Source organism: Bradysia coprophila, unplaced genomic scaffold, assembly GCF_014529535.1.
Source record: "Bradysia coprophila strain Holo2 unplaced genomic scaffold, BU_Bcop_v1 contig_476, whole genome shotgun sequence".
Taxonomy (NCBI): Eukaryota; Metazoa; Arthropoda; class Insecta; order Diptera; family Sciaridae; genus Bradysia; species Bradysia coprophila.
In genome coordinates this window covers 2713367-2736160 of record NW_023503727.1, presented here as the reverse complement: position 1 = coordinate 2736160, position 22794 = coordinate 2713367, and the positions used below count along the sequence as shown (strand labels likewise).

At 41.3% G+C, this 22794-nt stretch overlaps 1 protein-coding gene across 4 annotated transcripts in view; it reads left to right on the top strand.

The window, feature by feature from the left end:
* Positions 1-22574, top strand: part of LOC119082715 (lysosomal-trafficking regulator) — a 29223-nt gene extending 6649 nt beyond the window's left edge. For 2 of the 4 annotated variants that reach the window (XM_037192290.1, XM_037192293.1), the window contains 25 exons: positions 1384-1562; positions 1626-3244; positions 9066-9863; positions 13128-13991; positions 14050-14333; positions 14403-14948; positions 15005-15283; positions 15338-15515; positions 15578-15696; positions 15757-16960; positions 17018-17244; positions 17318-17578; positions 17652-17960; positions 18017-18179; positions 18247-18967; positions 19030-19127; positions 19190-19568; positions 19636-19897; positions 19955-20105; positions 20166-20524; positions 20587-20665; positions 20732-21130; positions 21187-21580; positions 21636-22070; positions 22355-22574. In XM_037192290.1, the coding sequence (XP_037048185.1) occupies positions 1384-1562; positions 1626-3244; positions 9066-9863; positions 13128-13991; positions 14050-14333; positions 14403-14948; positions 15005-15283; positions 15338-15515; positions 15578-15696; positions 15757-16960; positions 17018-17244; positions 17318-17578; positions 17652-17960; positions 18017-18179; positions 18247-18967; positions 19030-19127; positions 19190-19568; positions 19636-19897; positions 19955-20105; positions 20166-20524; positions 20587-20665; positions 20732-21130; positions 21187-21580; positions 21636-22070; positions 22355-22484 (10437 nt within the window). In that variant the 3' untranslated portion in view covers positions 22485-22574. The remainder of the gene's footprint in view (positions 1-1383; positions 1563-1625; positions 3245-9065; positions 9864-13127; positions 13992-14049; positions 14334-14402; positions 14949-15004; positions 15284-15337; positions 15516-15577; positions 15697-15756; positions 16961-17017; positions 17245-17317; positions 17579-17651; positions 17961-18016; positions 18180-18246; positions 18968-19029; positions 19128-19189; positions 19569-19635; positions 19898-19954; positions 20106-20165; positions 20525-20586; positions 20666-20731; positions 21131-21186; positions 21581-21635; positions 22071-22354) is intronic. The other 2 variants (XM_037192291.1, XM_037192292.1) reach the window with 2 other exon arrangements.
* Positions 22575-22794: the final 220 nt, after the last annotated feature.

Here is a 22794-nt window from a genome sequence, read left to right as displayed (position 1 = left end):
CGCTACTCGGCCCTAAGTGTATTTTGCATATAACTCGAGTAAATTTGATCCGATTTTCGTAATTTTTGTTTCATTTGAAAGATAATCGAACACCGAATAGAATGTTGTTGAAAAAAAATTTAAAATTTGGGTCCTTGGACTAAGGCCTCTCCACGGCCCTAAGTGTATTTTGCATATAACTCGAGTAAATTTGATCCGATTTTCCTAAATTTTGTTTCATTTGAAAGGTAATCGAACACCAAATAGAATGTTGTTGGAAAAAAAATTAAATTTGGGTCCTTGGACTAAGCCCGCTACACGGCCCTAAGTGTATTTTGCATATAACTCGAGTAAATTTGATCCGATTTTCGTAATTTTTGTTTCATTTGAAAGATAATCGAACACCGAATAGAATGTTGTTGAAAAAAATTTAAAATTTGGGTCCTTGGACTAAGGCCTCTCCACGGCCCTAAGTGTATTTTGCATATAACTCGAGTAAATTTGATCCGATTTTCCTAAATTTTGTTTCATTTGAAAGGTAATCGAACACCAAATAGAATGTTGTTGAAAAAAAATTAAATTTGGGTCCTTGGACTAAGCCCGCTACACGGCCCTAAGTGTATTTTGCATATAACTCGAGTAAATTTGATCCGTTTTTCCTAATTTTTGTTTCATTTGGAAGGTCGAATATAATGAGGTTGAAAAAAATTAAATTTGGGTCGTTGGACTAAGGCCGTAACTAGGCCTTAGGCCTCTCAATAAATTAAAATTTTAGGTCAACTTGAAATTTGTATTACATTTGAAAGGAACGTCGTACGGGGCTTCGTAATTGCGCTATGCGCAATTTGTAAGATGTACACATTTCATAATAATTTGACTTCAACTAGGATGACAGACGCACTAGGGTCACGTGCGCAATAGATGTACGGGTTCGTACGGGGCTCAGTCGCAGCAAACGCTCCGACTGTTCTGACGGCTCGTTAAATAAGATGCTGAGAATAGTGTATCCAATGTAAATCATTAGAGCGAGTAAGCGACATGATTCACTGAACGTTTTCAACATTTACTAACGTGATATGTTATAGATTGAGTTCTCGATAAAAATTGAGCTCAAGAATTTCACTTGTTCAAACGGTTATAACACAGAAAACTGAAGAGCCGACGAACAGTAATGAAGATTTACAATTGTGGTTTTGCTCAGAGAGTACCATGGTTGTAGTAACCAGAGTATTAGATAACAAGCTCTACCAGTAACTGATAATTACTCTAACATGTACAATCGGTTCAGTTCTTTCACTCGTCAGTTCAGTTTAGGTCAGTTAAGTCAGCCTTTTCCGTCAGTTGTGCTTTTGATTGAAATTCCAAAATCACTTCAAATCAACAATTTGATCATTCCATTCACAGAAAATCATATGCGCCCGAGAATTGACAAGTCTATTGGTGAACCTATTCCCAACACATCCGTGGACATTGTCCCATCCCGAATACAAGACAAAATGCGTGGTCGACAATTTATGGATGCTCCGAAATGTGCTCGAATCAATTGAAAATTTGAAATTGCCGAAACGTCCGACTGAAAAACGGTAAATTTTGCTGGAGCTTCACCTGCCCGAACAAATTTACTGACCCAATTTCTTGTGCTTCAGAGGAAGCAATGACAGCATCTTCACTGAAAATTCATCAAGAATTCAATACAGCTTGTCAGCATCGGAAGATGAATTGTTTAACGGCATCGCCGTGTGGAACGACCCAGAACTGTACCATTCGCCGGAGTTCTTGGAATGGCAGTCAACCAACTATTCGTGTGATTACATTGCGTCGATAATTTTCAATTTGTTAATGAAACTCACGGTCGAAGAGAGCATACTGAGTGTCGACAAAAAGAGTGTCTGTGTGCAAAGTCTAAATTTTTCGGTTGAGTGTTACTGTACGATTGCTAAAAACGACGCGTTCCAATGTGAAAACCGCGAACCATTGCGATCCAAGGCCTTGACGCTGTTGCTGATGTGCATGAAAAATATCATGGTGAACGCTAAACGGTTTGAAGATCATATCAAGGTGCTGTCGCTATTCGAAAAGCTATACGGAAGCATCGGATTGAGTGATGGTGACTGCATGAGCGCTATTCAATCGGAACATGAGACCGGATTCATATACTTTACATGCCTGATACTGCACAAGATGCGTAAGCATCCCAGCATGATCGGCGTCAATATGTTTAATGTGCTAGCCACGCGAATCGATTGCATTTTGAATATTGTGAAAGTGTACTTCGGGACCGGAATGCCGGGCAATTGTGGGAATCTGTCCAAGTTGATAAATGTTTTGTGTAAGACAATTTTCGACATACGCAACCATGACCTGCCTGCCTCGGAAAAAGTGAAAAAGAAAAGCAACAAGAAACGGAAGAAGGGCAAGAAAAGTGCTTGCTTCCATCATCACGACAGCACGTCACAATTCGGTTGTGTGTCGGAGAGTTTACTGCTACAGATCATGCAATACGCTTCAACCGCCAATTTGGTGACCACTTTCCAATTCTTTCAACGTAACAACATATGCTGCTGCAATGCCAACTTGAGCACCTTCGCCCTAATCGTCGACAATGCGAGATCGAAAAGTATTCAAAAGTCGGCGTTGAGCTTCCTCAAAAACAATTTCCTGAAAATATTTTACTGCAACACCGAGTGCGCTATGTGCGAGGTGCAAAAACGCAAAACCAATTTCGAGTGCAATCTCATCGCCCTCTACAAACAATGGTTCCACGAGCTCCGACCGTCTTTCGAACTGACAACGTTCATGAATCACATCGCCAAAATTTCCAAGTACCTCACCTTCGACGTATCGTCCCAATTCATCGTCGAAATCGTGCTACCACCGTTTCGGATCGAAAAAGGGCGCTACATTGAGGCAACGAAAACGGCCGTCGGCCAGGAGATCATCGAATCGTGTCTCAACACATTCCTGTGCTTTCTGAAGGATGTCCGATTGATCAAAGGATTCTTCAACACGGAAAATGTGCAGCACATGGAAGATCTCCTCTTTTTTCCGGAATTTGTCAGTCTGACGTGCTGTCTGCTCAAAATTGGAATCGAGAATTTAAGCTTTCTGGGTGAGGATGCGAGCGAACAGGCGATCTTGTCCGGCAAATTGCGATCGATGCAATCGACCGCAATAATTAGTGTCAGCAATCGATTGATTCTGGTGTTTGATGAAATAGAGCGTGATCGAAGCATTGGCCTCAAAGTCACCGATAGTGATGTGCAAAGTGAGTATTTTCTTGACATTAAGATTCTATGAGATGCTTGTGAAACGATCGATGTAAGGGGATAGGTCTAAGATATCAGGTGGTAAGGTCAACGTACGAGAGATACGTTTTCTTTACCGTTTTATTGATCATCAAAATGAACCTTCTAGGATTTTGATAACAGATAATAGCTGAATTGGTTCGACCCGACACTGGCCCGAACCTGAACTTTCACTTTCAGGTTTGAACCGAAGCTGACCTGAACCTGATAATTTTCAGGATGGATCATGTCGGGTTCTGGTAATCCTAAATTTTTCGCGAAACTTTGTAATCTCTGGTCACCCAAACCCGACCTAATCCATCCTGAAAATTTCAGGCTCAGGTCAGGTTCGGGTCAAACCCGAAAATAAAAGTTCGGGTTTGGGTTGAACCCTAGATCGAAAATTTCAGGTTCAGGTGAAGTTCTGGTCGAACCTGAAATTTTAGTTCAGCTTGAAGCTGCTTCACAAGAAATCCGGTTCGAACGGCAGGCCTTTCAATAAAAAATAGTCATAACAAGGTATAAAAAGATGAAAAGTAGAGTTTTCGTGTGAATTTGGTGATCCAAGGCGTAGCAGAGGTCAATAAACACACGACAACGAGACCTTTCACTTTTAGACCGAATTATGTAATGGATTTTACGTCGAAAGAATTGTTTTTCATGTTTCAAGCATTAATTTCGACGCCCTTAGCATGTAAAATCCATTATATAACTCGGAATAAAAGCTGAAGTCTCGTTTTCGTGTGTTTATTGACCTCGGCCTCGCCTCTGATAAACAAAATTCACACGAAAACTTTACCTTTCAACCGTTTATCCCTTGTTATGCAAATGACTATCACATGCTTCTGTTTTTCCTTGGGTCGAAAGTGGCGTATCACACAAACCTAGGGAAAAAACGAGCCGTCAGAACAGTCGGAGCGTTTGCTGCGACTGAGCCCCGTACAAACCCGTACATCTATTGCGTACGTGACCCTAGTTCGTCCGTCGCCCTACTCTTACCGTAAGCCTACTGCGCCCGTAAACGTCGGTAAAGTAAAATTCTTATGAAATGTGTACGTCTTAAAAATTGCGCATAGCGCAATTACGAAGCCCCGTACGACGTTTCTTTCAAATGTAACACAAATTTCGAATTGACCTAAAATTAAGTAAGTATCATTTTCACCGATTTATATCGATTTTACAAAAATCCAAAATGGCGGCCGACGGCCATTTTGTTAGGAGGTGGAAAGTAGTACGGCTGCTTTACATTCGTAAGTACCTTTCAAACAAAAAAAAATCATGAAATTCGGTCAACGTTTACTCGAGATATTAACAAAAAACACCACGTTCACTGTACGGCCGAGTAGCCACATATAAGCTCACTCCAAGAGACCTAGCTCACGCTTCGGTGAATCGAATTTCATAATTCCATAATTTCTTTTTCCTGATTGGTACGGTCAATACCTATCTAATAAAGCAAAATCCATCTAAATACGTTCAAATTTGGCCAACCTACAAGCAAAAACGGCTTGCCGCCCTGTACCTAGTTCACACCAAGGGGTCTAACTCACGAGTCGGTCATCCAATTTTCATAAACTTTTTTTTTGTCGATCGGTATTGTAAATACCGAAGTACGAAGGGGCTGATAGGATTACGATGCCGTGTGTAATTGATGGAATTCGAAGCAGACGGTAAGGGCAAAGTGTATGCCTATGTTCATAGATGACGAATCCGCAATAAAAATTTGGGCCGTCTGTCCGTCTCTCTGTCACGTCGATATCTTGAGTAAATCAAATCCGATTTCAAAATTTTTTTTTTCGAAGATGGGCATATTCGGGTCGGCCCTTCGTGAGTTAGGGCCACCTAAGTGATTTAAGGTCTTTTGGTGATATTTATGGCAAAATAAACGATGGGCATGTAAATGACATAGCAAATGATAGGTATTGTCAATACCAATCCAGGAAAAAGAAGTTTTTTAAAATCGGGTGAGTGGACCGTGAGTTAGGGCCTTAGAAGTGAAATGCTACTAGGGCCCTATGTGTATTTCACATATAACTCGAGTAAATTTCATCCGTTTTTCGTAATTTTTGTTTCATTTGAAAGATAATCGAACACCGAATAGAATGTTGTCGAAAAAAAAATTAAATTTGGGTCCTTGGACTAAGGCCGCTACTAGGGCCCTATGTGTATTTTACATATAACTCGAGCAAATTTCATCCGTTTTTCGTAATTTTTGTTTCATTTGAAAGGTAATCGAACACCGAATAGAATGTTGTTGAAAAAAAATTAAATTTGGATCCTCGGACTGAGGCCGATACTAGGCCCTATGTGTATTTATACTCAATAAATTAAAATTTTAGGGCGATTTGAAATTTTTGTTTTATTTGAAAGGAACGTCGTACGGGGCTTCGTAATTGCGCTATGCGCAATTTCTAAGATGTACAGTACACATTACATAATAATTTTACTTTAACCGGCGCATAGGCTTACGGTCAAAGTAGGGTGACAGACGCACTAGGGTCACGTACGCAATAGATATACGGGTTTGTACGGGGCTCAGTCGCAGCAAACGCTCCGACTGTTCTGATGGCTCGTTTTGGAGGTGGTTTTTGCTTCTAGTGACCAATATCTATCCAGGCGCAAGAATTTGTTTTTCTCAGAGAATGCGTTCGATTTACATAGGCCGTTTTTCAAAAGAATCATTCCATGTACATGGTCGTGTGTGGTATCATTTGAAAGGTAATTTTATGTGCTATTGGACCAAATAGGGTCCTATGTGGTTTGGATGCATCTACGATGAAATAGAAGTTGAAATGTTTAAGTGCGCATATTTCATCGCGTATGCATCCAAACCCCATAAGGTTCGAAAGCACATAAAATTACCTTTCCAACGACATCCCACACGACCACATACGTTTCGTGTACCTCGAGAAACATCTTTAAGACCAGAATAAGTTTTCAGTCTTTTTCGGTTGAAAGCTTCAACTGCACATATTTCAGTGTGGATGAATTTTAAACTCAATAATCCCCCTATTCGGCTCAATAGTACATGTGATTACCCTTCTAATGACACCCCACACGATCCTGTACGGCTCGTGTAACTGGAGAAATTTTTGTAAGAAAAGTGCAAGTTTTCGCTTTTTGATCACCTTTCACCACACCAGCCACACAAGCTTCGAAGAATTTTTTTGAAAGTGGTTTTGAGTTCTATTCCGATTTCGGTAGGCTGTTTTTCAAAAGAATCCCTCTTTAATGCATTACCAGTGAAGTAATTTGATGTATCCAGAGTATAAGTGTCCGAGTGCTTTAGCCCGAACTACGTTTACGCATCGTGATACGAAATATCAAATTTTTTCCTGAGTGTAGTATAACGTTTTACTTTACTCGGGAGGGAATGTGCAGTTTCCCTACCTAGGGAAAAGTCTTTCCCTCGCTCGTAAAGTAATAGTACATTACATACCAGTGAATGGTTGCTTTGAAACGACACTGGTAATAGTACTATTACTTTACAAACGTTGTAAAGAATTTCCCCTAGTGAGGGAAAGGCCACTTTACATCCGTAGTAAAGTAAAATCCATTACATAACTCGGGATGAAAATAAAAAGTCTCGTTTTCGTGCGTTTATTGACCTCAGCCTCGCCTCGGTTCAACCAAAGTCACACAAAAACTCTACTTTTCAACTTTTTATCACTTGTTACGTAAATAACTATCGTAATTCTGGTCATTTTTTACACCAATTAGAATTTTCTACGATGTGTGATGGCCGAGATCATATCCGGAGCGATAGCGGAGGACTTGACGCAGTCTAACTTCCAAAAAAAAGAACGAAGAAAATTTTTTTGAGACGCGGCAACTATATATAGTCGAACATTTCAGTTTCTACCCTTTGGTTTATATCACCACAAAACATATTCTATCATATTATCGCTTCAAATACGAGCAAAACGAGCTATCACTCGACTATGTAGCTTTAAAATTGCCGGAGATACATCGTTTTGAAATTGGTCACTTTTCATACAAAATACACCAAATTGACTTTTCCCAAACAATCAAAATCTTTCAACTTACTCTGTATGTTTCTGTCTATCTGTCTATCTATCGACGGTCGATCTCGGAAACTAGTCAGCCAATCTCCATGAAATTTTGCAGGAACTTCAGGGTGGGCATAAAAATGAAAATGTGATACGCCATTACCCCAGGAAAAACAAGAATTTTGTTTTATTGGCCTCGAAGTGGTTTCTGAGTGTGGTTTTCGAGGGTCGGGAACGCGTTTTCGGCTGTAGCTTAGCTGTATTGAAACCTACAGAGGCGTGCGACCCATCAAATGAAAGGTATTCGTAACACGATTCGAACAAAAAAATAATTTAAAAAATCGGGGCAGATTCGTTTGAGCTAGAGTGATGAGAGTGACCAAATTTTGAGCTATTCGAGCGTAGGATGAAAGGACTAATATTTTTTTGGGTTATGAGAGATAGAGAGTTACTTTCTTCGGCAAAGTCTCAGAGTTTTACGAGTAGAACAGAGGGGCATATGTGAAAAATGTCGAAAGTTGGAAATGGGTGGGTCAATTGGGGTTTTGTAGATATTTCTTGAATGGTGGCAGATAGAGAATTACTTTCTTCGTCAAATTTTCGAATTTCGTCCAATTTTCGAATTTCGTCAAATTTTCGATTTTCGTCAAATTTCCGAATTTCGTCAAATTTTCGATTTTCGTCAAATTTTCAATTTTCGTCAAATTTTCGAATTTCGTCAAATTTTCGATTTTTGTCAAATTTTCGAATTTCTGAATTTCTCTTATAAACTGTTATAAACTGTTATAAAAAGCAGTGTTCTAAAACTTCTAAAACGACTGATATCCCAACAAAAATCTCTTCGAGAAAAGTGTGACGCAGTCTTTGAAGTACAATTTCTAAAATGAATGATATCACCAGAGTTGACGCTTTCAGCTTCGTAACGCAAAAATTAAATTTTACACCCAACTTTAGTTCAAACAAGCTGGCTTAGTTTTTCTCATCATCTGCCAAATAATTTTTACCAAAAAAAATTTGACTGGAAACAACCAAAATTTTACCAAAAAAATCTGCGTCGCATGTGGCAGATAAATTTTCTTGCAGGTCTGCTCCTGAACATCTGCCACTTTGCGACGCAGATTTTTTTGGTAAAATTTTGGTTGTTTTCAGCCAATTTTTTTTTTGTAAAAATTATTTGGCAGATAATGAGAAAAACTAAGCCAGCTTGTTTGAACTAAAATTGGGTGTAAAATTTAATTTTTGCGTAACGAAGCTGAAAGCGTCAACTCTAGCGATATCATTCATTTTAGAAATTGTACTTCAAAGACTGCGTCACACTTTTCTCGAAGAGATTTTTGTTGGGATACACAATAGGCCTATATTGGTGAGCTCCCTTTTAGGGCTTACAAACAAAAGTCGTTGAAAAAAAAGATTTTTCGTCCAGGGAGTGAAATATTTTGGCACAGGTTTCAATCCGTGGCCTTATTAAGGAACTCAAAATTTCGTGGGCACCAGTCTACAATCTCATCCGGTTATTTACACCATTAAATAAGCCCAAATGCAACATCATAAAGACGTAATCAGCACCATGTAAACATTGGTTTTAAAGTAAAAAAAAATCTCTCGTTTTTGTCTTATAAATTTTCTAAGTTACTTTTGGACGGATTCAATTCATCGTTTCAGTTTTAATCGTCCGTTTTCTTAGTTGTTTTGTCAGTTCAGCACAACACCATTATTGCCATTGATAATGAGAAAACAATCCGCGGTTTAATCTCGTTTTATAAACAATTTCGTTTTTCTTCATTTATTCCAGAAACCTTGGACACATACACCAACCAATCGATTATTGTTTCTCCGCTGAAAGACCTATTGCATTTAGCTGTAGTCTACTGGAATTTGATACTTCAACTATTGCGCACCAATGAACAAATTAAGAATGTCATACATGAAACCATAGTGATAGATCCAGGTGATTTGCAGAATATTGTTTTCAATTCGTTCAGTTGTTATCTGCACTCGAAGCAGTTGAGTGGTGGTAGTGTGTTAAACGATCGATTGATTGAAGACATTGAGGAATGGTTGCTTGCAAACGACGGTTATGACGCTGCCGTAAGTGACAATGATGCTGTGATTGTAAACGATTCCCTAGATTCCCTAATTCCGTCCGATGTACGTATGGGAATATTGGACATTCAATACGATATCGAGTATACGAATTTAGTGGACAGTTTTTACACAACTGGCGCGACTATTAACAACCGAAGCCATACAGAGTTTGCGAATGAAGATAGTTTTATGGACAGTTTGATTGTGAACGAATGTAATTCAGTTGACGATGTAAAGGCAACAGTGGAAGCAGAACATATAATTGTGACCGGTGTGAAGAAGATAACAAACTTTTTGACCAACAACGTTTTCGATCATTTCTTTGTGAACGGAAACACTAGCGAAGTGTCGTCAGACGATGATGTAAAACAGGTGAACGGTGAAGCCGATTCGTCGAATTACGTGAAAGACTACGACACAGTGGAGGTTACCTTGTTGTTTCTGCAATTGTTCGAGATAACAGCGGGAGTGATGATACTGTCGAATTTGGAACGATCGAGCAGTGGTAAGTGAAAGATGGAATTGTTTTTATTCATAAAAGATTTCACGAATCTTCTACTTCTTTTGTACTTTTGACCACCAACAGTGCGACAAACAATTTTTCACTTCTTTAGCTCTGTCTCACATTTTGCTATATAATCCCTCATTAGTGCCTTTGGCTATAGATGACATAGCAGCCACGAGAAATGTAATTGAAGCGACTTCCATTCTATATCCACATTTCCACACATCACTAAATCAGCAACAGATAAAACGTAAAACAAACATTTTTATCACAATTCGTGTAATGCTTTGATTACCTTACTTGATATGACCTTGAAGCCTCCCTAATTACGCATGCAAATGAACATATGAAAGTATTCCGTATTGTTGTCGTCACCGTCTCAGTTGAGTAGGCATGGACGATATAGTAACTTTGATGAGCAAAATATTGATAACCAACAACGCTACAATCAATAATGAACATTATCACCGTGTGTTACTTCAATTGTCGCTGCACCTGATTTTAATAAAAATAAAAAAATTCCAAAAATTCTATGATCCAAGTTAGAATTCATAGTTCAAGAACTAGATTCAGTGACCGAAGTGCTTGCTTCCTTAAGTGTCCAAAGATTTAAAAAATTGAGAAGAATTAAGATTTCGTAAATTGGATACATCAGCTATCTACATCTGCAGTCTTGTCGCTGCCTCGAGTCCAAAAAAAGAAAGGTGGGACCGACAATATGATCAAGGGTAATCAAGGCCCGTTTTTGATAGTTTAATTCCGAAAAATTCTTAAAATTCACTTAAGTGACAGGCTACCATTTGTATGACCTAGCATTAGGGACCACATGCCTAGCGTGTATTCCGAACAACGCCTTCAAAGTATTTTACGTTCTGAAGGATTTGTAAGAATTTTATTTGAAGAATTTTACGGAATTAAGTTACCAAAAATAGGCCATGAAGGTAATGGTCCCTAGAAGCCAAAACCACTTAAAAAATCCTCGACTCTTGGGTCTGTGTAGTAAGAGGTGATCCGAAAATTCTCATGGATTTTTCTCCAGGTACGGTACATGAAACATGTTTGGGTGTCATTAGAAAGGTAATTGAATGGACTTTCGGAACGAATAGGTTCGTAGAAGTACTGGTTCTCAAATTTACACTTCATCGTATCACTTCATCATCCTTGCATGTTTTGTTTCATCTTTGGGTAGCTGAGATAGCGATCAGGAAAAACCGTTTTTTCAGAACCGCCAGAGGTTCACTAAAATCATCAAATCTTTAACCATTTTTTCAACTGCTCATATCTCACTATGGATGAACTTTCCCAATACGACCGTATGTATACCCCGAAAGTCCATTCAATCACCTTTCTGAAGACATTCCACAAGACCTTTTCACGTTTCATGCACCTGGAGAAATTTCTACAAAAAACATAGCTAACGCCGACCCGTACGAAACACCTATTCGTATCAAAAGCCTTTACTGTGAAACTCTTCATTTCTTTTACTTCATTCTCTACTGAAAAGCTATTCGCCCTTTAAAATCACTTGCATTATCCACTCTTTGCCTTGTTAGCATATACAAATAAATTGCCGGAGGCAATATAGACAGCCCCGTACGAAGTCAACTTTCATAAATTCCTATTTAAACAGCTATATACCGCTATATTTACCTATATTTCACTGTAAATAAACATTTCACAGATGAATATGCTATTATATATATGCCTGTATATGCCTGTATATAGCTCAATATAGGTGAATATAGATATATATAGATGTCCATATATGGAATGCCTGAAACACCCCACACACATAACAAATTATTTCCATGTTAACAGAAACACTCTAAGTACCATTTTTCCCAATATATACCACTTTTATTAAAATCCAATATGGCCGCCGGCAGCCATTTTGTTAGGAGACCGGAAATAGTACCGACGCTTTACATTCGTTAATACCTTTCAAACAAAAAAAAATTCATGAAATTCGGTCAAAATTTACTCGAGATATTGACAAAATACTCCACGTTCACTGTACGGCCGAGTAGCCAGATAAGAGCTCACTCCAAGAGACCTAGCTCACGCTCCGGAGAACTTAATTTTATAAACTTTTTTTTCCCTGATTGGTACGGTCAATACCTATCTAATAAAGCTAAAACAGACGAAATATGTTCAAATGTGGCCGACCTACAAGCAAAAACCGCCCTGTGCCTGTTCCACACCAAGGGGTCTAACTCACAAGTCGGTCATCCGATTTCCATAAACTTTTTTTTTGTCGATCGGTATTGTAAATACCTTTTATTTGACGTATCACTGACAAGTGTAGTGCTTAAATGTCTGGAGATATCGTCGAAAAACCGTAAAGCACTTATTGGGCCACAGCTCGGGAGGGGTCGATCCAAAATCACTCATCTTCGAACTTAGCCTGTCTTTTGACATTACCAAACGGGAAAAAAAAGAATTTTCAAAATCGGATGCGTTTTACTCAAGTTATCGTGCAGACGGACAGACGGACATTTTTTTTCACTGATTTGGCATCTCTAGACAACCACAATAGGTTTCCCCTTACTCAGGGAGTCCAATTCGACGTGTTACGGACGTATGCGTAAACGCATAAGACCCCAGTACTTCGTACGGGTCTAAAAATGTATGTTTTCGGTTTTCGATCACCTCCCAGTGGCCAGTGGCCTCACAAGCGTCGAGGAATTATCTGGAAAGTGGCATTGGCTTTTGGGGCACATATAAATATTCCACTGGAAAATGCACCCGACTTCGATAGGCTGTTTTTCAAAAGAATCGCTCTGAAGCTCCTGCTTCGACCTTGGCAAAATTAATGTACTGCAATGTAGTCAAATCCGTAGTGTGATTTTCATATAAATATTTCCGCACTAGTGCGTAAAATTAACGTTAGGAACAATGTGAATCCCACTGCCGTATGTAAAGTCTTGCTCTTACTTCGGACTTTAAGTGAAATTTTGTGCAAACGATGCGTTCACATATTTTGAGCAAATTTTCAATTAATATCAACATTCGGTATTTTTGATAGTACCCCTTGCCAACACAGTTGCGGCTTCTGAACCTGGAATAAAAGTCTTCGTTCGTTTTATTCATTTAATTTTTTGGCATTTTAAAGTTTGAAAATTCTTCAACCTAGCATATCGTACATTAACCCAAATGAAGTAAAAGATTTCACTTGAAACGTGTTGAGTCACAATCTGTTTAACTTCTTTGTCGTTCCTGCGAGTGCTCATTTTCCATTTAAAAAAAAATCATTTTACCTTTCAGCCATTCGAGAGCTTAAGTATCTCCTCATAGAGTATTGCAACACTACAACCGCATCACAACCAGAGAATGGAACGAAACTCATCGGAGCTCTGCTTGCTCTATTGAAAGTAGCTGAAATGAAGTATCAATGTTGCTTCACCGCAAATTGTCATCATTCGTTGCCGCCATCCGAACGAGCCCTGCAAAATCTTGTCAACACCAACGAAAACAGTGAAGCTTATTGCTGTTCGTCGAAAAATCGTGCAAATGAAGAAGATGTCTATTCGAGTGACATTGAAGGCAGCGATGACGAAAGTACTTCATCGGACATTTATACCACTGCAGATGAAGGATACGACGTCAGATTGGAATTATATTTTCAAAATGCAGGTTCCTTAACTCAATACCTTTTGCAGGGTGATGCTGAGGTGATTCAGGACACTGATCCCGAAACTAGCAACCGAAATTATAAATCGTCACGATATGGAAGTCATACTGTCCATGATGGGCTTTGTCGCGTTGTTATTGACATATTAATTGACTTGTCCAAACGATGCCTGCAAGAACCACTTTTCTGGCCTAAACATCTCATACAAATTGCTTCACGCTTAGGTACCATTCGTGAATCGATTGGTGGATCTCTCTATCTCATACGAGGATTTTCGAAGATTTTGGCGTCGAACGATTCTCGTTTACGAGAGTTACAGAAGTCGATTTTGGAACTCATCACCGAAATCAACACTGCCGAAACTCTGTCCGCTTACTTGAATATCCTCTCCGGAGATAATGCGCCAGTTGATTTGCTACTGCCGCGGCTCGTCTATTTGGGAAAAGCTGCCTACCAAGTTCAACCTACATGCGCCTTTCAATTTCCTAGTATCAACGGTAGGATGGTCAATCAATGCCAATATTCGAATTTCGTTGCAATCTCAAATATTTGCAGATGAATCCATCAAATCATCATGTGAGCCATTAATACTGAAGGACATTAAACAAATCCACGACTACCATGAAGTGCATAAGCAGACAACGGCCTTTACCAAGGCATCGTATGTCATACCACTGAATTGTCTCAATTTTTCGCCGTGGAATTCCGATGGATTTACTGTAACTACGTGGATTAATATGGCGCCACGGTATGGCAAGCATAAGGTCAGGTCGAATAGTAGTTCGGACGAAGAAGATCCGTTCCGTGAAATTGTTGAAGAAAAATCAAAATTAGAAAAGGTAACCGCAAATCACTTCTGTTGTTTGAACCTCCCATCAACACTCCCCGAAAATTTGTTTTTGCTTCAGCTGCATCTGCTATCGGTCGGTTCCAACAAATTGCTTTTCACCGTTTACGTGAGCCCAACTGATAGTAGCACCGTGTTTCTTCAACTCAGCAAACCAAGCGCTCAATATGCGGAAAGGAAAATTCCCAAGCTCACCCGCAGCAGTACAGAAGTAATGCCCGATCCAGTACCGCCTCGAAAGAAAAGCCCATGTCCATGCACATCACAACAACGTCGTCGCAAATCGTCCAGAGCCATTTCACCCATACAGGACGAATTGGAATCGAAGCCATCGCAGTCAGCGCAGCGGGAATATGTAAAAAATGGTAACGGTAAACAGGGAGACGAAACTCTTGGACTGAATGTCTTGTCGAGCACATATCATGCCGTAAAAAGCACACACATAGCCATTCGCAACAGCCTCAGCCAGTTCAATCTGTTTTCGTCTACGTCTCCCGAGGAATATTTTACGTCACAACTGCCGCTGGAAGTGAAGGGATTGAAACTGGCGCACAATCAATGGAAACATTTAAGCTTCTCCGTACTGTTTACTGGGTCCGAGATGAAGGTGAGATTTTTGGTTTTTTGTCGGCAAACCCGCATTTAATGTAACCAATCCATCAGGTGCGAATAATGGTCGACGGATCGTTTCAACGAGACCTCAGCATTCCGTGTTCACACCAAGTGAAGAACGATAAATTTCAAGTGCTGTGCGTCGGTTCCAAATTAACATCACCCAAGCTGGTAGAGTACATCAATAATGACACGACGAAACCGAAACAGCCGGAGGTGGTGTACTCATTGTCAAATGTACATCTGTTTCGAACGTGTATCCTTGAAGCTGACGTTTTAGGAAGTTTGGTTGCTCTTGGTGCAGATTATATGAGTCTTACACAGTGTCAGGTAAGTCGAAGTTGCTATGTCGTTGATTGCCGTTACGTTTGTGCTCATCTATAGATTGGCAATGTTCTACCGAACTTCGGATTTCTAAGTTCGATGACCAGTTTGTCCGGAAATGTTGATTTTACAAGAGCGATGACAATTCTCAAGGACAATTTGACTGTCGTTTTCGACTCTATGGATGCGAACATCGTGTCTGGCTTTACGAACCGTGCAAGCAATAGCTTAAGTGGTGGTATAGGCACAACTCAAACTTAGCTCGCTCACCGGTTCTTTAACAACTAACCTGTTTTTTAGGAGAGACTATGGGAATGATCACGTTCGGCTCTGGCGCCAATTGCTTGCAGATACCTTCGTTTCAAACTGCGACCTTGTTATGTGGTGGCATGGCCACTTTGTTGTTTTTGTTTGCGAAGGTGCGTTGACTAACATCTCGTAAAGTGTGTGAGCGAACTGACAATTTTTCCATTTTCCAGGTGGTGGAGCTGTCCGATTCCGAATTCATTCAATCGTCGGCCCTAACATTTCTGCTCAAAATTGCTCATTCAAATCCCCATTTGTACACGGAATTCATTCGAAAAGACTACACCAGCCTGATTGGACCTGTCATCCATTCGACTGGCTGCATCAAGGGAATCAATTTGCTCAATAGTATCCTAGAAACGGCCTGTGATAAACCGGTTTTGACGAAACGATCGGATGGTTTCCATGTGGTGGCAACGGCAAATGCGAACATTGTCCATCCCAACTTACTGATGTCGATAATTCATCGCTACTCCGATTGGCATGTGCCGAAAAGTCATGACTCGACCATATTGGCTACGCTTCTGGAAACGTTCCAAGCACTCGTCCGGGAAAAGCATCCAAGGCAAGCGCAAAATATCCATTGTCTCAGCAAAGCCGGACTGATACCAGCGTTGCTCAATTTTTGCAAAGTTCATTTGATCTGTGTGACGGAACCAGCGTATTTGTCTCGCCAGGCAGCTGACTCGATTGTCAATTTGATGAGTATTTTTGCGGGTTCGCCACCCAATCCATCGTTGCTGGACGATATAATCAAAGTGCTACTGCTGTTGCATCGTCCCAGCGAAAGCTTTATAACGCACGATCGGTCGAAATTTTACTTCTTAGTCTCGTCGATGGTAATGGTGAAGCAAAAGCGGATCAGTCTGCCCATGTCAACGCGAAAATTAAGCATCAACATTCGCCGCGAGAGAAAGAACACAGTTCCGATGCGTAAGAGTCCAACCAAGGCACCAACCATGAGATCTGTGTCGATGGATCATTCGTTGGATCGTTCTGGCAGCTCAATCAATCAATCAGTTGATAGATTACCGTCCACGAATTCGGACGCCCGGGAATGTACGAGGAGAGAAAATGAAGCGACCGTCGAAAATGGGACAGCGAAAGAGAATGAGGCGCCCGTCGAAAATGGAACTCACCTCAATAATTCTGGATATCCTACCGCAGATGGTCTCGATGCTATTGTCAGTTATTCAGCGGCTGATCGTCGAATGAAAAAGTTATTGAAGCCAGGTCAACCACCGGCGTTGCTGCTCAATTCACAGTTCAAGAAACGGTCGTTCATTAAAAAGAATAAAATGGGCAAGAGGTCACCGTCGAGTCTAAGCTCCCGGACAACAACAGACAGCGAGACTGAGAAAGATGCGAGAGGAAAAGGTTCGGATTTTGTTGCAGTGGATGTCGTTCCATCAACCGCATTCAAATTGTTTTCAGGAACTGTTGCGGAAAGCGGCGTTGAAGACGACATGCAACTGGTGAAAGACTACGAAGTCATTGCCATCGAGGATGTTCGTAATTTGGAGGAGAAAACGAATTTCAAATTTCAGCGACAAGATCTGCCCTTCGAGAATACGCAGTACGGCATAACTCAACTGCAGAATGGACTTTTCAATTTATTAAAGGATTTCATACTGATTCTGCCGGACGCATCGATACAGGAGGTATGAGTACTTGAAGTGCTGTACATATTTGAAACAGGAAGACACAGGAAGTGAATCCGAAATTTCGTTTCAGGTTCTGTCCCATTACGTGACCGTCGACATCATTTTGATTATGGCCAATCACCAAGACCCAGGCGTTCGATCGTCCATCGTCAAATTGTTGTCGAATATCTGCAATCGGCTTGACGAATCCGTTCACAACAATTGCACGAAATCGTACCATTGGCATCACCTGGCCAATCAAATCTCTCTGCACAAAGCCGACGTGAATTTGGTCACAAACATTGTTCAATGGGTAACGTCGCGGGGATTGACCTTGTCGCTGGATCAATTGGTGAGTACACAGATGGAAGTCACAGAAGTCGAAGCTTTGGTATTCAACACAAAAAATCGGAAACCTCTTCCAGGTTGCTGATAACAGTGCTCGAATCGAAGAGAAATGCGGTCTGTACTCGTTGATCGCTATTCTGCCGCAATGCATTCATGATTTGAATCTAACGCAAAATGTGTTCACATTCATGGACAAATTGTATGCGCACGAAGCGCCCAACATGCGACGGTTTATGATCGACATTGGCATTCTACCGTCGGTGATTAAGGCCGTAACGAAGTTCTTTTCCGCATGGGGCACAACAAATCCACGAGTGCTGGGCAGCATTGAAAGTCTAATGGGAACGATCAGCTACAAGTCGCTCGCATCCAATGGGAACATAAGCGTAAGTGGAACAGAGACACCTTCCTTTCAAAATTGTTTTCACTTCGATTCACTCAGGTCGTTTGGGATTTATTGAACGGCCTCTCGTTTATGGAAGAAAGTGAAACCCCAACGGTCCAACGTTGTCTCCGATCCACCCAGGCTGTTATATTAAGCAAACTACTGGAATCGTTTTTTCCAACCGATCGTTTGCCGACTTCTGGAAAATTCAAATTTAACGGTTAGCACCCACAGCATACTCACCTATCCTACCAACGACATCGAATAATTTTCCGTCTCCCATCTAGCTTCCGATGTCAATCTCACCGAATGCCTTCTGTCACTGAGCGAGAAGAAAATTCGCTTCGAATTGCTCGTAAATCGAGCCCTTCAATTCATCACACACATGGACTCGTCGTACATCCAGACCGACGAGGAGATCCGATTAATTGAATCGATGGTCATTTTATCAGTCAGTGGATGTCCACATGGCAATAACATCATCGGCTGGGGTTTGTGTCCGTCTAGACCGTTGCCGTTGAAAATATTCATCATCCGAAAACTGTGGCAGCACTCGCGGTCCAACGTTTTGCCCACTTTAGCCTGTGATGGCAAGGTTGTCAAAACCATGGCCCATAAGTTTATGCAAACCGACGGACCCATTTTATCGGCAGATGATTTGGAAATCTTGACAAATGTATGCAACGCCATGGGAATATCGGCTGCGACGGCTTCAAATTTGTCGCAAATGTTGGAGAAAATGGAATTCGCACGAAATTCGAGCATCAAAGATCAGGCACCATCAATCGAACGGACTGTTTTCAAATTTGAGACGATCGTTCAACACTGCATCGATTCGGCCATGAAAATCACCAGAGACGTGGTCGAGATACAGAACATGGAGCGACGAGTCTTAATGAATGCGATGCGACGGTGTGACGAAAGTGGTCTGAGCAGAGAATGGAACAAAATTATCGAACGGATGACGCACGAAGGCGCGCCGTGGTGGAACGAAGAGAAGTATCCGACGTAAGTTCACCGGAAGGTCAACCATCCGTTTTCATTGTAAGTCAAATTATTCCGTTCCACAGGTCCTTTGAAATGGATCAAACGGAAGGTCCATGCCGAGCGCGCATTCGACTCAAAAGATGCCATTTGAACATTGGCCGCAAATTTCTAGTGTCCGATGGTAAGTCATGCCAGACCATCGATTCTGTGTGCCTGAAAAGCAATAAATTTTCCCGCTTTCAGATAAGCCAGCAAGCGGTCAAGATAATCGAAATGCACCGCTGTCGTATTTGGGGAAATGTTTGGTTCAACGGCCTCATTATTCGCTAAGCGATCAAGTCATTTACACGTTTCCATGCAAACATCTGCCGGTTGACAGCGAAGTTGATGGTGAAATGGTGGTCACCGAGAGTCACGTAATTTTCCTGGCCAACGAATTGGACAAGGCTCCGATTATTATCGACGTGTCCCAAGTGGCGGAAATTTGGCTGCGACGCTATCAGCACCAAGAGATTGGAATGGAATTTTTCCTGGAAACGAACATTTCGAAATTCTTCATTTTTGCGCACACCAACGACCGTGACATCATAAAGAATTACTTCGCCGACAAGGTGGTCCAATGGTACAGTCCACTTCAATCGTGTGTTCCGTGCCATTGAAAAATTAATTTTTGTTTTTGTTCTGTTAAGTCCGGGTGCATCCAAACTGGCCATAGTGACCCAACAGTGGAAAGAACGACAGCTCACGAACTGGGAGTATCTAATCGCTTTGAATCAAATATCCGGCCGCACGTTCCAAGACCTAATGCAATATCCCGTGTTCCCGTGGATTCTGGCCGACTATAGAAGCGCCACACTCGACCTGACCAGTCAGAAATCGTTTCGTAATTTGGGGAAACCGATTGCCGTACAACATCCCGAAAATGAGGCGCATTACATCAGCAATTATAACGTAGGTTGCTGGAGTTGCATAAGATGCATTTTAACGGGGACGTCATTTCATTCACAGTATTTGGAACAGGCTCGAATGGCTTCGTCGGCTACTGGACTGAATCAATTCCTTCCGTACCATTACAGTTCACATTATTCGAATTCGGGAGTGGTTTTGCACTTCATGGTACGCGTGCCTCCGTTCACGCACTTTTTCCTGCATTATCAAGGTAGGTCTAACACATCCTTGCATCTTGATGTGTCGCAACTAAAATTTGCATTCTCGGCAGACAACAATTTCGACTTACCGGATCGTACTTTCCATTCGGTTGATACTACCTGGCGGCTAGCCAGCAAAGAATCGCCAACCGATGTGAAGGAATTGATTCCCGAATTCTTCTGCTTTCCGGAAATGTTTGAGAATTTCGAGCGGCTAAATTTTGGCGTTCGTCAGTCGGGTGAACCGGTGTACGATGTCATTCTACCGCCGTGGGCCAATCAATCGAGCCGTCTGTTCGTGCTCATTCATCGGCAAGCACTGGAATGTGAAAATGTTCGGCAAAATTTGCACAGATGGGTGGATTTGGTGTTCGGCTATAAACAAATGGGTCAGGATGCCGTCGATGCCATTAACGTCTTCCATCCAGCCGTAAGACTTTTTTTTTGAACGAAAATTCGACTCGTTTTGTGTTAACTTGCCGGCTATTTCAGACGTACATTAGCTTCTCGATGTCTGGAGTTTCGGATCCGGTCGAAAAAACTGCTCTGGAAACGATGGTTCGAACGTATGGTAATACCGTGCTCCATAGCCTGCCAATTGATTTTTTCTAATTTTCGTTTTTGAATTTCCAATAAGGTCAAATGCCACGTCAACTGCTAACGACACCACATCCGTCTTCATCGTTGCTTAAATCGCCGCGCCCATCGATCAGACTACACAATTTCCCAGTGAAGGGACTCAGTTGGGGCACGTTTACCGGTTCGCCTGAACTGTCTGAACCCGAAATGGTCCGGTTCTACGAGCAGTATGACCTTGAATTTTCGAGTTTGGTTTCTCTTGTCGACACGAATGTCTTGTACGGTCTGGCGGACCGCTGTAATATTATGCAGGGTAATGAGTCGGACACAATTAACCTGATTTCGTGGAATGGCGGCGACGGAATTATCGGTATACGACCGCTGTGCGATGAAAGCTCAGCGACGAAGCCGTTAATTCGGGAATGCAATTACGATAGAGTCAGTTGCTGCGGTACAGGTCAGTGGGTTTTACCTTCGAAGCAGGAGATCGTGTGCCAAAGTCTTCATTTTCAGATCCTCAGTCCAATCAGTTATGGCTGGGACACAAATCTGGCCGAATTTCTGTGTATCAGTGTCTAAGCAGCTCACATTCCAAATTGAACAAAAGTCGACTGTTAAACTCATCCATCAGCAGATTGTCCTACAATTCTGTGTTTCAGAAAATGTCGTCCAAAGGAGGTAAAACCGAATCAATTGTCGACGCGGATTCCGTGTGTCATTTGCTTTTACATTCGATAGAGATCGCCAATTTGCCGGAGCTACAGAATGAGTCTGCAAACAAATGGAAGGAAGTTGTTGTCCTGATCAAACACACCAACGAAGTGACTCAAATCACCATATCAAATCAATTCAAAGTCGTCGTTTCAGTGGCAAAAGATGGCTTGGCAGCTATTTGGGATCTGAACAAGTAAATTCCGATTCGATTCTGAACTGAAAAGTATTTCTCAATTCTTCCCGATCAGCTTGCAGTTCATTCGCTCCATCGCTCCTCCATCCATTTGCAAAGCACCGATTTATTTGACAGCAGTAAGTCCAACATTGGGCGACATCATAACTATTCACATAATCGACACGAATGCTCCGAACGCTTCCGACGACGATCCAGACGCAACGAATGAGTGTCTGGAAGCCACCGAAACTATCGCCGACGATTTTGTTACCGTTCCGACCGAGATGAATGGAAAATCGTTGATGCGGCTGCACACCATCAACGCCAAATACATCACCCACATATCAATCACCGAACCGATCAAGTGTGTCAGCTATTCGTTCATCAAGGAAGGGACTGGAATCAATGCAATTGCAACCGGTTTCGATGGTGGCATTGTACGGCTGTGGTCCAGTTGGGATCTGACGTTGATTAAGGAAATAAATGTTGGCCAGGGAAATGTGCTGAGGTAAGCTTTAAGACCACCCGTTTCGATTACATTTTAAAATGGTGAAAGTCTCTGACAGCCGTGAGTTTTGTGGGATGAAATATGTTGTTAGGGGAACGGTAGGGTGTGTTAGGATCAAATTTTCAAAAGTCGTCCATCAAATCGGTTCCACATTCGAACTGTTTTGCTGCATTTCTCGTAGAAATGTCTTGAAAATATTGTCTCCCAATCGGTTTTGTCAGAGATCCTTCATGTTCATTGAGAACGAGGCCAGTTAGTGATAATAAAAACATTTCCACTTGCAGTCTATGCTACTCCACCTACCAACATCTGGTCGTTTTGACTTCACAAAATATTATTCAAGTATGGGAATCACATGGACTTCCGGGAAATATGCCAAAACTTCCACAACTATTTTTTCATAAGCGCAATTAAGGACGAACAAAATCAATTATAGTTTTTTTTGTATATTATAGTTAAGTGAACATTGTGTACTTAAAATAAAGTCTTAGCAATAACAACGAACTTCAGGCTTTCGTTTTTGAATGGAGTCTTCGTTGACCTGAAGCTTTGCTTCATATAAAATAGTGTAAAATCGATCAAAACCTTCCGATCAAACAAAAGTTTGAACATCCTCCGCCACCACGACTTGTTTGACGTTTGCCTATTCGAAGCGACACCGAAATAAACGTTCAAAAAAGTTTGGGTTTTTTTAAATTGGCGCTGAAAGGTCCTATAGACCTTG